Below are 15,668 nucleotides of genomic sequence, written 5' to 3'. Positions count from 1 at the left end.
GACAGCAGAGGGCAAAGATACAAGGTAGTGGAAAGGGTTCAGAGAATTGCTCTATGGTGATTTGGACAAAGCGGAGTGATAATTGGCAATACAATTGTAAAGAGAAATTCAAAGTTTGTGATTAGAAAACGAGTATCACGATGGAAAGAGGTAGTTGACTGCTAACCAAAAAGATGCTAGGAATGCATAAAGAATATAGAACAATGGATTGGGTGCTTATTTTGGCCTACTTGGGGTTCCTCTGTCATAGTCCCCTGCTCTGAGAGAGAGAGAAAGAGAGGGGGTTTTCTGGGGTAGCAACACATTACACACACAGAGATGAACTGTGTATTTATCTTTATTTCTATAAATATATAATTTTGTCATTTGGCACTTCTTTCTTTCCATTGCCTACTTAATCATATTCACTTTTTCTGATAATATGGTTAGATTTTGTCTTTGAAGCAGTGAGTGGAGTCATGTAGAGTTATGATGAGAGGAAAGTGAGGGTTATATTGAAGGATTGTCTGGGCTATTAAAGCAAAAAGCACATAGACTTTCAGTAGTGTGTCATTATTATTAATACTGTACTATAAAATTATTAACTTTGAATTTACTAATATCTGGCAGATATTTGCATGACTGATGAAATATTAATGAGTGACAAAATATTTTACTACAAACAGTATATATTTGCAAATCTGATCTTTCCATGGTAAGAGGAACAATGTACATATTTAAATGTTAAAAAAGTATTTGGTATGCAAACTCATTTGCCATACGTTCATTTTATATTCATGTGGTAGATCATTTAGCCTTTAGCTCATATAGGATATCTCTCTCTTCTTTCTATTATGTTCTATATTGTCTATATTTCACCTCATTCTCTTTGTCATTAGCCCTTGTTCCCTTACCTTTATTCCTATACGTTAGTCTTCTTGCCTTTCACTTTAATCTTTATATATTGACTTCGTCTACCACTGTTCTTAATGACTTGATAGTGGTCCAGGATAGATTGAAAGTTGTCACTCCCTATATTTCAGATATGTGAGTTGGGTGTGTAATTTTGAGTCTTATTAACTTATTATCTACGTTTGGTCTAAGTTGCCCGTAGAACCCATTCTGTGAGGAAACAAAATGGGCTTTCCTTCCCCACACATTTTTCTTTGGTATAGATCCTTCCCCACACATTTTTCTTTGGTATAGACTAGTGGTGGTGGTCCGCTTCATATTTCCAACATCACCTTGTCTTCCTGTTTCACTTGAATGTACTCTCTGAGGCAGTCGTCATTCTTCCCTAGTAGTTCTTTCCAAGTGCAAGCAAATGGCTACTGGATTAATTATGAAGGTGGTGCAAGTCATAACATGGAAGTTGTGTGTTATCCCGTCTCCTCCTATCCTTTTTTTTTTTTCTTAAATTTGTGTGTTTTGTGTCTAGTCATTAAACATAGGTCTGGTGTTCCTCCTATCCAGTCTATTGTAGCCTAATTTTGACCAGATACTTTTGATGAAGGCCCCAGCTGAACCCTTGAACATTTCTTTTATATCACTCAACAAAACAGTATGGTAGATGTCCCCTCAAGATTTTTGTTTACTTCTGCTGGCAGTATATTATAGTACCCGCTTTTATCTACTGTGGAATATTCCCTTTTCTCTATTTACAACTGAGTACCCTCTCCTTGCTATTTACTGTAGAATACTCTTATGTCCATATACCATGTGGTACCACTCTGTTCTCTATATTTGCAATGGAGAGCTCTGTTCCATGTGCACCTAAGGGCTCTCATCACTCTATATACAGTACAGTGATCAAAAATAGGAGATAGTTTTTTAATTTTGTAACTTTGACTATGGCCAAGTTATCTTTTTTCCTAATTAGCATTTCTCCTCATTTTAGCTGCTTGGACCTTCAAATGGCTCATAGTAGCTTTACTTGTCGTGATCATTGTGTTTACTAGTCTTGTTTGCAGGCAAGGTTAATTAGGGACTAATTAATCTGCACGTGTAGATTAATGAATTGTGTACATTATCATTTATCGATTGTCATTTCAATAAAAAATAAAGGTGATACATGTCTCGTTCTGAAGTGAAAAGATCAGCTGCTTATAAAACTGAAATTTGTAATAATTGTATGTTTTGAGTGTGGCTGGTGACCTTAACTGATGCTCATGATGATAGTGAATGAATACACCTTGGCTAATGATTCTAACGCTGACGGACAATGCTGTCTGTCTACTCTAGATGAAGCTGAGCTGGCAGATAGTGCGGAGGCTGGATGCTTGAGCACGCGCGCCCGCCTCCAGGGTGAGTTTCCATCTCATCCTGGCTTTTACTTGAATCCCAATATTAACTAAATAATTTTATAGACATTTTTTTTAAGAAATCATAAATCCATAATCCATAAATACATTGCTAGATTTGATTGTTCATATTGTCCAAGTAATTACATCAGTGTAAGCAGGTAAGATGCCAGAATTTACATATAAATCAGAATCAAGTTGGACTAGGAAGGCAGTACAGTAAATAGTAAATGTTATCTTCATCTTATATCATGTTAAACCATTACCATTTAGCTAATTGTAGCGTGTACATAAAAAACTTGATTGATAGTATTAGTTGCCTCCATCTTGTTTTTCTGCCTGTATTGCATGTGAATTACTAATTGTAGAAAAGAGCTATTTTACCAGTAGTTACTGTATGGCTTTGCTCTTTGTGTGATTAGCATTTATTCTGAAAGCACTTTTTTGAGTTATGCTGTAGTGATATCAAGATTTTTGTGTTGCAACAAACAGATGCTTATATGGAGAGTTTTAATGCAGTCCTGGTAAGTTTTCATTGTTTATTTGATTGACTTTTCATTTTTTTTTTTTAGGAAACCATAAAAATATTGGCTGAGAAGTTAGCTTGTTTGGGTTTATTACCAAGAAATAAAGAAATGAACTAGTAGTTGTACAGAAAAGAGTAGTACACTGCAACCTCCAAAATATGAACTTCCATATAACTGATACCTTTAAATAATAGATCAAATCTGCTTCACCAGAATTCTAATTTCTGTTACTGATAATCCTGTAACTGAGGGGAATGTTTTGAAATTCAGATTGATTCATTTTATTTTATTTTAGCTAACCTTGCTTTTTTATTTGTAATTATTATTCAAAATAGTGTTATGCATTTATTTTTTTGTTTTACTAAACTTTTATTGTACAGGACGATACATTTTTAAGAGTTTGGCATATTCTGTTGTGTTTGTAGCCCTAGTGAGAGTGCATGTTGTCTGAACTATTGTTACCGAAGCATTTTCACTGGTTATTCTTCTGATTTTTAATTATTTGCGAATTGACGCCATATTGTGAGGCAAGAATAGTGTGGGTAGATGAGATAATGATAAGAAAAACTTTCATGCCATGGATAATATGGCCAAGTTACTAGAGGAATGTGATAGCAGCACAGGAGTGTGACATTGGTACTATCTTGAGGTTATCTTGAGATGATTTCGGGGCTTTTAGTGTCCCCGCGGCCCGGTCCTCGACCAGGCCTCCACCCCCAGGAAGCAGCCTGTGACAGCTGACTAACACCCAGGTACCTATTTTACTGCTAGGTAACAGGGGCATAGGGTGAAAGAAACTCTGCCCATTGTTTCTCGCCGGCGCCTGGGATCGAACCCAGGACCACAGGATCACAAGTCCCGCGTGCTGTCCGCTCGGCCGACCGGCTCCCTCCCTCCCTCGACCGGCTACTAGTGCTGTTCCTTGACATAAAAAAACAAGAACTAGACCATATAGTTTTTAAAATGGGGAGCAGTGGAGGAAAGAGAAGTGACAAAAAACATTGAAAGTTTCTAAGCATGAGGATTGGGATGGTATTGGCCAATAATATATGTATCTCTGTAGCCTTACCTGACTGTTGATGGTGCACAGTTAGTCTCCAGAAAAAAGAATGACATCAAACAGTGAGCCTTAGAGGATTTTAAGGCTCTTCATAATGAGAGTTTACAGTGGCTATTACAAAGTAGTACAGTATAGTACTGCACTGTATATCTCGCCAGATAAGACAACTTACAAATTTCAGTCTCGTGGTTTTAGCTCATATCTGTGATACAAGATGACCTCAAATACCATAACAATCTGTGGTGAAGTTTAGGTCAGTGAACCCCAAACGGTGATATGAATTCAATACCTTGAATGTACAGGTATTACCAGTTACAAGGTATCATATCTTAATGATATGATACAGTACCAGTAAATTGTTTGAATTGTCTGTGATATCAATGAGGCACATAATAAGGTAAATACAATAGACTGTTGTCTGTAGTGGTAGTTGGTAATTTAACTAAAGTCCATGATCAATTTGTTCACATATCATACATGTGATGTCACGTTGACTGAGGTGGTGGGCATTACCAGTAGGTTGGTGAAGCAGAGTTACAAAGAGATTCATGTTGATCTATTGCTAGTTTCTGTCTGAACCAGTTTAAGAAATTTGTATCATTATCATGGAGCAACTAGCAAGAGGAAGAAAGTCTGAAGCAAGTTTTAAGTTAAGTCATTGAAGTGGCCAAGGAATCTTAATAAATGTGCTACTGCAAGGACATTTAATATTATTGAGAAGATAAGAAACCCCAGCAACCTTTGCTGACTCTCCGCTACGAATGATTGTACCGGATTTTGAGTTTTTTTATTTACAATCTTAATAGCTTACAAATTATAGTTTGGAATTTTGAGTGAAATTTTAAGGGAGCCGGTTGGCCGAGTGGACAGCACACTGGACTTGTGATCCTGTGGTCCTGGGTTCGATCCCGGGCGCCGGCGAGAAACAATGGGCAGTTTCTTTCACCCTATACCCCTGTTACCTAGCAGTAAAATAGGTACCTGGGTGTTAGTCAGCTGTCACGGGCTGCTTCCTGGGGGTGGAGGACTGGTCGAGGACCGGACCGCGGGGACACTAAAGCCCCGAAATCATCTCAAGATAACCCCTATTTTTGTACCTGGTCTATAAGATGGCCTCTAGTTTCGGGATGCTATTTTTTATGATTAAAGTGTCATCCGCCAAGACATATAGCACCTGTAACTGTATTTTATGGCCTCTGGATTACCAACTCCAGTCTGTGGTACGAAAATGCTAGTAAGAACAAATTAATGTTTTTATTTTTTCGTGCAGAATTATTATTTATATGAATACAGTCATTGTTGATATACTGTATGTCTATGTGGAAATGTGTATTACATCATTTGCTCCAAGAAAACTCAGTAGAAGTGGGTAACGAATAGTAAAAAAAACTATCTATTGTTTGGAAATATGGAATAATATGATGCAGATTTTGGAGGTCACAGTGTAATTAATTTGTTTTTATATGATAGTATGCAGTAATTAATTAGTGCTTGTATGGCAATTAAAATATAAAAGCCTTTTGAAGATCATAGGATACAGTATATAATAATTCATTCCTTTAGTGGATGTTAAATATTGCACAGGTGTAAATTGTTGAGTGTTTTTGTTATTATTATTGTTTACATCACTTCTGAGTCGTGTAATATGCCAGTTGTAGTGTGGAATCAAACCCAACACTTGTGAAGCAAAACACCATTGTTAGGGTTGAAATATACCTTCCATGCAGCAACATGTGATGTATTATATCACATTTACAGACTTTATGGATTTCATAATACATAGGGTGTATATCATCATTGTTTTACCTAAATCATGCTTGCTGTTGCATGACAATTTAAAATTTATAGCATTTTCCATGATCACAATATTATTATTATTATTATTATTATTATTATTAATTTTTGTATTATTCTAGATGTGTTGTATATAAATGGTATCTGAATAAATTCTTTGGTTTGTATTAAACAGAGGAACTTGCCGACAACAAAGCCAAGAGTGGAGCGAGCACAGCATTAGCAGAGCACCTACAAGCCCAGATAGTAACCTTAGAGGATCGTTTACGGGAGTACCAGGTGGTGTCCGAGATCCCTGTGATATATGATGACATCTACGACGACAACACTCTTGTAAGGAAAAAGAAGGTACTGTAATTTATTTAATTGTTATTTTATTGTATGTAATAAACGCAACATTAGTAATTCCATAAATAGCGAAGGTTTTGTTATAAATAGAATAGAAAATAAATAGAAATAGGTTTTGTTTCCAGTTAAACGCGTAAGAAATATTGGATAACTAAACTCAATTTTTGTACCCATGGCCTGTTTGTCTTAAAGAATCTGTGTTTGCAATATATTGCATTATCTAAGATCCTTGTTTTGCAAGCGGCTTACCTTGATAAAAACATAGATTTTTCATTCTTAATTGTTTTCTCAGGATTCTATAAAAAGTAAAGACAAACTAAATGAAGATGATACCAAAGACGAAGAAAGACCGAATGACTTGGATGATTCCCGTGATGCAGACACTACTCTCACAATCATCCCGACCAAGGAATGCATGGTAAAACATCCATTTTGTTATTTTACTTTATTATCAACATTGTGAAAAATGTAGTACGTACTTAGAAGATCTAGAGTCGAGTTAGATAATAACAAAAAAGTACTGTTCTCAATCGACTTGGAAAATGATTGAATTAATATATTAAAGTGCTTCAATGTAAATTCAATGTGTATTGGGGATGATGTTGATAGCTAGAAATGTTATTGGAACAATGGAGGAAACCCAAGATGAATTGAAGTTTGTTATAAAGGCACAAAGAGTGTGGATGTCATTAAGAAATTTAGACTATGGGTTGGTTAAATATTAGTACTATACTGTAGAGTATAAAAAGGCCAGTATTGGAGATTAACCCCTTTACCCTAAAGTGTAGTTATCAAATGTTCTTCTTTGGCTATGTGTACCCTTCCCCCATTTTTTTTATAATGTAATACATGTGCATGCCAAAGGCAAGGAAAATGCAAAAAAAAAAAAAAAAAGGAAATATTCAAGTTATTTTGTGTGTGATGCACACCGCGAGAGTGCTGGGTGAGGGAAGGGGGTAAATTTGCTGTCAAGTAAAGTTGTCATTAAGATGTCTCTAAAGATTAAGATGTTATGACAAATTTAACTTTTTAACAGGACTCGAATGTTAATGGTAGTTTGGAGGATAAAGATGAGGAAAAGGAAGTGGAGGTAGCCCAAGAATCAATATTACGCTCTGACATCTTAAAACTTCAAGGTTTGTACGAGAAAGTGATTTTTGTTTGCCCCTTATAAATGCTAGGGAAATAAATACAGTAAATTATTCTCTCATTAGTTCAATCTGTTCTTAATCCTCCAATTTGTGTTGCCTTCAATCATTTTTGTTCTTGTTTTTTACAATGGGATTTTAGATATTCACTATATTAAATCACTGAGCTTCACTTTATAGCACACAGAAATCACCATTGCGTGATGCATCAAGTGAACAAATCCACAAGAGCATGTGCCTTTTGACCATGTCGTAGCTCAGTCGATTAAGGCAGCGTCTAGGATGCTCTCGGACGCAGGTTCGAATCCCCGTCACGGCCCTTGTGGATTTGTTCACTTTATAGCTTTGTTAAATGATTAAAAAAAAAAATGTTGTTTGGAGAAGGAAAGTGGTGTAATGGATATTAGCAATACCCCTTACAAATACTTAAGGGACCCCCCTTAAGGGTAAAATACCCATAAGGGATCAATACCCCTTACAAATAACAACTTACTGGAGTGAACAACATGGAAGAAAATGCAGAATACAACCAGTGAAGAGCAGGACTGCCATAGGCACAATCAGAAAACACTGTATAAACATCAGAGGTCCATGGTTGTTCAACATCCTCCCAGTGAGTATAAGAAATATTGCCGGAACAACCGTGGATATCTTCAGCTCCGTGGGGAGCTTTTGAACATCATTTTGATGCAAGTAAAGGTACTGTAATATATTTTGCCTTTTAATAAAGATGTTATGGCTAAGAAATTAATGATGGTAATTCTGCCCCAGAACTTTTGGAATCTAATCGAAAAGCACAAGAGGATTCAGAAAAGGAAGTAACTCGTATTCGGGACGATTTGGCGCAGGCATCTACAGCAGCCATCACAGCATCACATGAAGCTTCCAACCTTCGGCAACAATTAGCTGTAAGTAGTTGATGATGTGGTCAATAAGACTCAAAGACTTGAACACTGCTGCACACACGCGCTAATATAAATTGCACCCCCAGTTACTCGGGTACCCTTTGGAGGTGTTTATCAAGTTGCCCTTTTGAATATCAAAAGAGGTTGACTTGTTATACCTCGTGTAATTGAGAACGAGGGTGTTGAAGTGTTAGGCCTGTAATGATAATATTATTTTAGAGTTCCTGTTGTATATCTACTTCTTAGTGGGGCTATTTTTCCCCTTCTTCCATGCCTCCTGCCTCCTCCTAAGGCATTACTTTAGTGTGCAGGTTAAGAACCAATCCCTCTAATATTTTCTGGATGTAAATTATGTATTTCTTGTGCCTACACTCCAAGGAGTACAGTTTGAGGGATTTTAAGCACTCCAAATAATTTAGATGTCTTATTGATTGGATTCAAGTAGTAAAAGTTTTCTACACATTCTCCAGGTCAGCAGCTTTTCCAGCTTTGAATAGGGCCATTAGTGTGCAAGAATATTCCATCCCTAGAGAGCACGAGTGTCTTAAAGTACCAGCATTGGTTTGGCATATATTATTTTTCTTGCCGATGTGACAGCTCCTTTAGACACGTGAGAAAGATTGCAAGGTGTAAATGGCCTTCATGAACTTGGAAAATATGGGACAAAGTTAAAGGAAGAACTTTGTAGAGTGACAAACAAGGAAGGAGTTGGATGTGTTGTGTTACATGATGTAGAGAGTTAGTGTAGGGAGTAGCACATGTACTAACCTAGTTCTAGTTATAGAGAGTGATATCCAATTTGAAGACCCTCCTCGTGGTTGTTGCTCCTGGTGCATTTATTATTCCCAATGTTTCAGTACTTGGTCATACTTACTCTTAATGATGTGAATGGTGGTTACTGCCGTTACACATGATGAGAGCTCATTGCACTTCTCTCTCACTCAGTGCATACAAATATTTAGTTTGTGGCTTGTTTGTTTCCATCTGCCTTCTGTGTCGTGTTCTCTCTTGCCTACGAAAAAACTGCCTCTACCCACTTTGTTCTTTCAACTTTGTATCTCGTACATTGATTGTGTTGCTTCCTGATCCGTTTTTCAATACAGTACAATATTATTGCTTGCAGATGATAACAGTTTATCTAGCAGATTTACATATGTATGTGGACAGGCTGAAAATGTAAATTCCCTTTTTCATACGTATCATTTGCTTGCCTAATTCTGTTTCCTTTTATAGGCTAGTGAAGCCTTAATGAGTGAAAAGGTGAAAACAGTTGGATCACTACAAAATCAAGTGAGCCGTCTTGAGGATTCTTCTAAAGAGGTGCAGATGCAGTTGTCAAACCTTACACTAAGATTAAGGGACGAGCAACAGAAGGTTCAGGCTGCTCAGGAGGAAACTCGATTACTTAGAGGTAAAAGAAACATAATCATTGTTATGAAGCTCACGTCATATTGAGAGATCTATATATATATATATATATATATATATATATATATATATATATATATATATCTATATCTATAGATATAGATAGATATCTATAGATATAGATAGATATATAGATATAGATAGATTGATTCAATGTTTTAAAGTTATTGTTTCAAATAAGGGATTCCTGAGTTTACATTTCACATATGGTGATTTCCCATTTCATTCACACTTCAAATTTATTTATATGCTCATGTTCCTTATTTTTTATTTTTTTCCCCAGAGAAACTAAGTGAGGCAGAAGAATTAGCAAGCCTTAGTGTGCAGGAAGCCGAATCTCTAAAGAGACGGATAGTAGGGCTTGAGGAGAGATTGCAGTTCAACCAGGCCTCTCCGACAACGCCCCTGATTCTTCCTCCTCCATCTCGCGTCCCCTCTGGCAGTAATGAATTCTTGAGAAATGACACCCTCGACGAATGTGACACCCCTCCAGCAACAAGGGAAGGATCCACCGAGGAGAGTACTACCAACCCAAGTGCAGATGAAACTTCAGTGTCTTCCTCAAGAATATCAGTTAGCAATACACCAGATAATTCTGGAACTCAGACTTACAACATACACTCTCCCGAAACCAGTCAATCGGTTACAGCCAAAGAAATAGAGCTTAGTGAATTAAAAAATACCCTGATAAAATTAAATGAAGAGCTATCCCAGACTCGGAAAGAATGTGCCTCTTTGCAGGAGAGGGAACGCATTCTTCAACAAACACTAGAAACTGAAAAGAGGAAAAGTAGCGAAAATCTGAATGATACTCGACAAGATTTGATTGATGGATTAATAACGCCAGTTTTGAAGGTAACTAATACAGAACCTACAATGTAAATGATGTATAATATTTCTGCTTATAAATATTATACAGCATTTACTTTGTAGTAATGTAAGTGATGTATAATATCATTTACATTACATTACCAAACAGTAATTTTATTAATACCAAAATACAGTAGTACCTCACAGTTTACATTTCCTACAATTTGTTGTATTTTATGGCCTCTCTTGGCTTTCACTTTGCTTATTTTTTATGGGTCTTATCAGTCAGGTACACTGAATGACGAATAATAAAAGCTTTTCACCTAACTTTCAGGACACATCATTCGTATCAAACAAGCTGGAAAAGCTTCAAGAGGAGTTGGCTTCCTTGAGGGAAGAGCGTAATCAACTACGGAGTAAGCTCGGCATAGTGGATGAAGATTATGAGCTCCTGGCCGTACAAAACAAGATGGTATGTTCAATTATAGTCTGTAATCTTTCAATATTTGAGCCTGTTGAATATCATTTTTTGTCTATAGTTTGTTTAAGTAACTTGTAAATTTTGCTCATCAATTTCTTTTATAATTTATTTTGTTATACTTTTAGAGCTGAAGTTCAGCAATTGAAATTGTTCTTGTTTTTAGCAATTTTCATTCATTTTGATATTATTTTAAAGTTGTTTTGCTATGTATATTTTGTATAATAGGAAGTCTTCTTATTGTTTGCTGTCTTATAATCAAATATAATTTTTCTGTCTTCTTAAAAGAAATCTTTTGCATGTTTTTAAATTAAGCACCGATAGGTTTTTTTTTTCAGCCTGAGTTCTTTATTCAGCTTTTTCAGGCTTCCCCTTTATCTTGAGTGTAACAATAAGGGGACTTTACTTCCTTTGTTTTGTCCACTTGCCTCAGCGTGACTGCCAAGTACTTGCAAGTGTTGTCTTACATGTGGAAGACAATAAATCCATATTTGAGTTGATTTTCAAAACTAGCTTCCAGTTTGATGAAATTCTTAAACAAAAATTTAGCTGGAGTACAACTTTTTATCATAACACTTGCAGTTCTGGAATTCTGTTTTATAGACCGTTGAAAGATGAGACTGGATTACTTTCATGGCTTGTTTGATTGTTTTTCCATCTTGCTTGCTAAGATAAAGTACGTTATCTTAGAAATCATAAGACAAAGTAAACAAAAAAAAAATTCCCTTACATTTGTCCACAATTCTTTGAGTAAATTTTGTTTTATATTTATTTGCTGTTTTTGTCTGAGCAAGGAAGAGTAATGAAGCTCTTGTCTAAAAGTCTTAGGACTTGATAAGACTTTGTCAGTTAAATATAAGCATTTTTTATTATATTTCTAGAGAAAGTTTCACATAAATCCATCTTTCATCAAAACATGAAGCATGCTGAGGCACATTGGACTGTTTTCTTACGTTTGGTTGTTTATTGCTCTCCCCCCAGACGATCCCAACATGGGTCTTGGGAGTTGTGGTGATGGCTCTGGTTCTTGGCTCTGAATTTCTTCAAAGCCTTTTGTAGGAAGAAATAAGCAAAGCTTTTACACATCCGAGTTTGCCTGTTATTAACACACATGCACTAAAGCTTGTTGTTTGGCAAGTTATTGCAAAATGTACAGAAGAAACAGAGGAATTATAGATTTAAAAAAAATCCCTATTTTCGATCAACGTGTGTGATCATTGTGCCAAGATTTGTATTACTGATGTACAGTATAGGTTATATTAAAGTGTATTTAGATTGTACAGTTTCCCCTTGATATTGATTTAAGCTAATATTACTAGTATATATAAACTAGTGTTGCATAGCATCCCTTCTACTGTTGTATCTATGTAATATAACTACAGTATGTATATATAGCTATTGTTTGTAAAAAAGATATGTAGAAGTCCTCTAATATAAAAAAAAAAATCGAGAGAATTAAATATAATCCCTGAGTGCGACAGAGAAGTTAGTCTGAGCCAGTCCCAGAAGCCTTGAGATATTAGCGAATGTAAGCCCTGCAAGGCTCTTAGAAGGCCCCTTGGGAAGAGGTTGTTGCTGCCTCGGCCCGACCACAAGTCACACCTACAGGTAATTGATGGCACAACTGGTGCCGTGTGTTGCTAGTTGCAGGAGTGTTGTAGGGAGAGTAAAGTGAGGGATTAGATAATTACTTTTCTTCTTGATCTTCTCCCTATGCTTTTTCTACTTGGATTCTATAACAGTGTGAGGCTGTGTGGATTTGCTGGATGGGGAATTGTCTTTTTTTTTACAAAATATTTTGGTAATAAATTTCTACATTAAATGGCTCACTTATAATTTGCAATAGTTTATATTCAAACATATCATTTATAACTTTTACAGAGTTGGTGAGTCTCTTGTAATAGTTACATGCTTTATTCTAAATTCTGAGACAATTTCAACTTGAGTGTTTAGTACTTCTCCATAACTTCCATCAAGTCACTAAATAAGCAAATTTGGTTCTTAAATTCATACATGGAAAAATATGTAAATCACTAATCCCATTTCATTGAAAATGGAGCAAGATATTTATATGATGGAGAATGACAGCTTAAGTGTGTCTTATTTTAAGACAAGCTTATCCATACTTTAATTTGTAATCCCATGATCTCACGTGTTGTAGCAATCATAACTATTGCACTGTAATTTTCCTTCTATTTATTATGTGATATGAGATTAATAATCTTTTAAAATACAATCCAGAAGCAAATGATCATAATTGCACTAAAATAATTTTCCATCCAGGTGTATTAATACCTTTGTAATTTGTGTATAGTTATGAAGACTAAATGTATTGGTAGACTTGACATGTCAAGAAATGCCTGCGTTTTTTTCTAACAAACCCATAACAAGCTAGAAACATAATTAACAATGTAATTGCATGTTTATTTAGTCTGAATTGTTAAATGCACCTAACTGTGGATTTGTGATGTATGCAAATAAATGCATGCTATACTGAACATTTAACCACCTATCAATAAAGTGGCCGGGGACAGGAGTCACGTAGTGCCTGGACCCGAGTATGGGAGAATTCCCTAAAATCACACTTCTTGTCGAATTAATTTCCTGTCATTTAAGAATTTATACTAGTAACTTTTCTGGAAGCTTGTTAAGGGCAAAAGAAAACAAAGGAATATGAAAATAAGTTTTTTCTATTTTGGGATTGTACCATCACTTAAGTTCCATTCGGTCACAATGCATAAACTATTGTTTATGTATCGTTTTTCACTTTATATTCTTTCACTTTTCAAAAAGGGATAAATGAGGTTTATTATCAAATTTGTTATTTTTCTCATTTTACAGTATTTTGCATTAGGGTTCTTAACCAGGTGTGTGTGTTGCTTTTTGCCTTTTTCAGCTTATGCTGTTGAAATCCGCTTGCATTTTTAATCCTTTAGTGCTTTTCTGATTTATTTGTGCCCCAATTATTACATAAAATTAAAACCACTTTGTCAAAAAATTTTGTTTGTTTTTATCAATAATATAAAATTTAATCTGAATTTTCCATTATCAGATGCTGTATTTTTTAAATTACAGTATTAATGAATGTTCAAAAGAAAAGATGTGCAACTAAATACTGTACAGTACATGTATACTTGACCATAAAGTGTGTAATTACACATGTGTAGTTACTGATTGAGAGCTATACTCATTGAGTATAATCTTGCCTATAACCTGTTTCTCTGACATTTTGAAACTGCTGATGGTTTTGGCATCAACCACTTTCTCGTTGAAAATGTTCCAACCGTCCACAACTGTGTTTGCAAAAGAGGACTTTAATATATTTGTGTGGGTATCTTTTTTTTCGAAGCTTGAATTTATGGCCTTGTTCTTGAGGTTGCCACTTTCAAGAATTTGCTTCTTGTCAAGTGTGTTGATGCCTGTCACTATTTTGTACTACTGTATTTTGCATGTTTGTGCTTATGAGACTTGAGAGAGGTGTAATTACCCAAGTGTAGTTACAGGATGAGAGCTACACTTGGGGTTTCCCGTCTTCCCAGTACTCTTTGTCAACTGATGCTTTGAAATTACTGTACTGAGGATTTTGGCCTCCACCACCTTCTCATTTAACACTTTCGCTGCCCCTTCGGGTGACTCGCCGCGCACCTCAAGGTCAGCTGAGCAGTGTAATGTACACCACCACCACCCATAAATGGTTTATACTCATTTTAGCTTTCTGACCTCAATTTTCATGCTACGTCGTTCAATTTGGTATCAAATTGTTCGCAATAGAATACTGTAAAGGGATACTTGCATATAAGTATATATGTCTTGCCTTTCTATACTTTCATCGAAAACTCTTTAACTTTTCCTTATGTGTTTCTTTCAATGCTTTTGTCATGGATTGGCTCTGTTCTTGATCAGTATCCATTTGGAAGTCAATTTGCAGTGGTTATAAAGCAAGTGACAACAAATACCCAAGATAAAATAACCGGAATGTGGAAACTTTTGACTCTAAGGGAGGCCACAGCTGTCACGAGCGAGGTCACGAGAACAGTGAGCTTCCAGCATGGGTAATTGGCTAGATCACTCTTAAGTGGTCTATGTGATGCTAAGGAGTACTTAATAGGCTTTGAGTAGTCATTCTGGGTTGAAGTGAGCATTCTCCAGTGTCTACCTAGCACCATTACGACCCAAGAAGCATTTGTAAGGCTTTCAGCTACCTGAATGCAGAGTTGACCTGCTCTTACACTGTGTGTCCTGCTCAAGAAGCTTTTCATATACAGTAAAGTTCACTCGGTATGTTTTTTAAAATGCATCTCTCAAAATGTGTCGCCTTAAAGTGAAAATTTGGAGGCAGTTAAATGTTATTGAAGGAATACTCTTAAGGAAAAATATCAGTTGCATGATATTCTTAACTAATGCTGGAAATTATATTGTTGGAAGAAGATATTTTGCAAATTTAGAAGATATTTTGATTTTTGATATTGATATTTTGATAGGTTTTGTCTAGAGAAGCCATCAGCATACCTGTAATATCTATCAATTTGAACAGAATATGTTGGAAGGGGAGAATTCTGAAATTTGTTAAGAATTGTATAAGTTTTAAGTTACTCACAGTATCTAAATGTGCCATGCTCTCTTACCTCTCTAACAGGCCGTGGCGCTAAGCATCGTGCCACTGTGTATTCTTCTCCTGGGCTTCTTCACTGCATTTTATGACATCATCTCTTCCATCACCGGAACTAGAGAGTTCCACCCACCATCCTAGATACAATTATAAATAGTTTCAAATATCTTTATACATTTGGTATGAAATAAATTATCCCGTCTTTCATTTTCAAAGGCACTCCTCATTATTATTAATTTTGATGCTGTATTTTGTCTATTGTCATTATTATCTCAATAATCC

General features: G+C 35.8%; 1 protein-coding gene across 4 annotated transcripts in view; it reads left to right on the top strand.

Moving 5' to 3' along the window:
• Slmap (Sarcolemma associated protein) overlaps positions 1-15,668 on the top strand; it is a 102,682-nt gene extending 87,014 nt beyond the window's left edge. The window contains exons 12-20 of one of the 4 annotated variants that reach the window (XM_045765130.2): positions 2,221-2,283; positions 5,836-6,008; positions 6,301-6,426; positions 7,045-7,144; positions 7,928-8,064; positions 9,295-9,472; positions 9,773-10,344; positions 10,634-10,771; positions 15,414-15,668. In XM_045765130.2, the coding sequence (XP_045621086.1) occupies positions 2,221-2,283; positions 5,836-6,008; positions 6,301-6,426; positions 7,045-7,144; positions 7,928-8,064; positions 9,295-9,472; positions 9,773-10,344; positions 10,634-10,771; positions 15,414-15,527 (1,601 nt within the window). In that variant the 3' untranslated portion in view covers positions 15,528-15,668. Of the gene's footprint in view, positions 1-2,220; positions 2,284-5,835; positions 6,009-6,300; positions 6,427-7,044; positions 7,145-7,927; positions 8,065-9,294; positions 9,473-9,772; positions 10,345-10,633; positions 10,772-11,758; positions 12,224-15,413 lie in introns of those variants that run through there. The other 3 variants (XM_069311106.1, XM_045765131.2, XM_069311107.1) reach the window with 3 other exon arrangements.

The sequence above is a fragment of the Procambarus clarkii genome, chromosome 69 (genome assembly GCF_040958095.1).
Source record: "Procambarus clarkii isolate CNS0578487 chromosome 69, FALCON_Pclarkii_2.0, whole genome shotgun sequence".
NCBI classification, from domain to species: Eukaryota; Metazoa; Arthropoda; class Malacostraca; order Decapoda; family Cambaridae; genus Procambarus; species Procambarus clarkii.
This window is presented reverse-complemented; position numbering and strand designations above follow the sequence as displayed.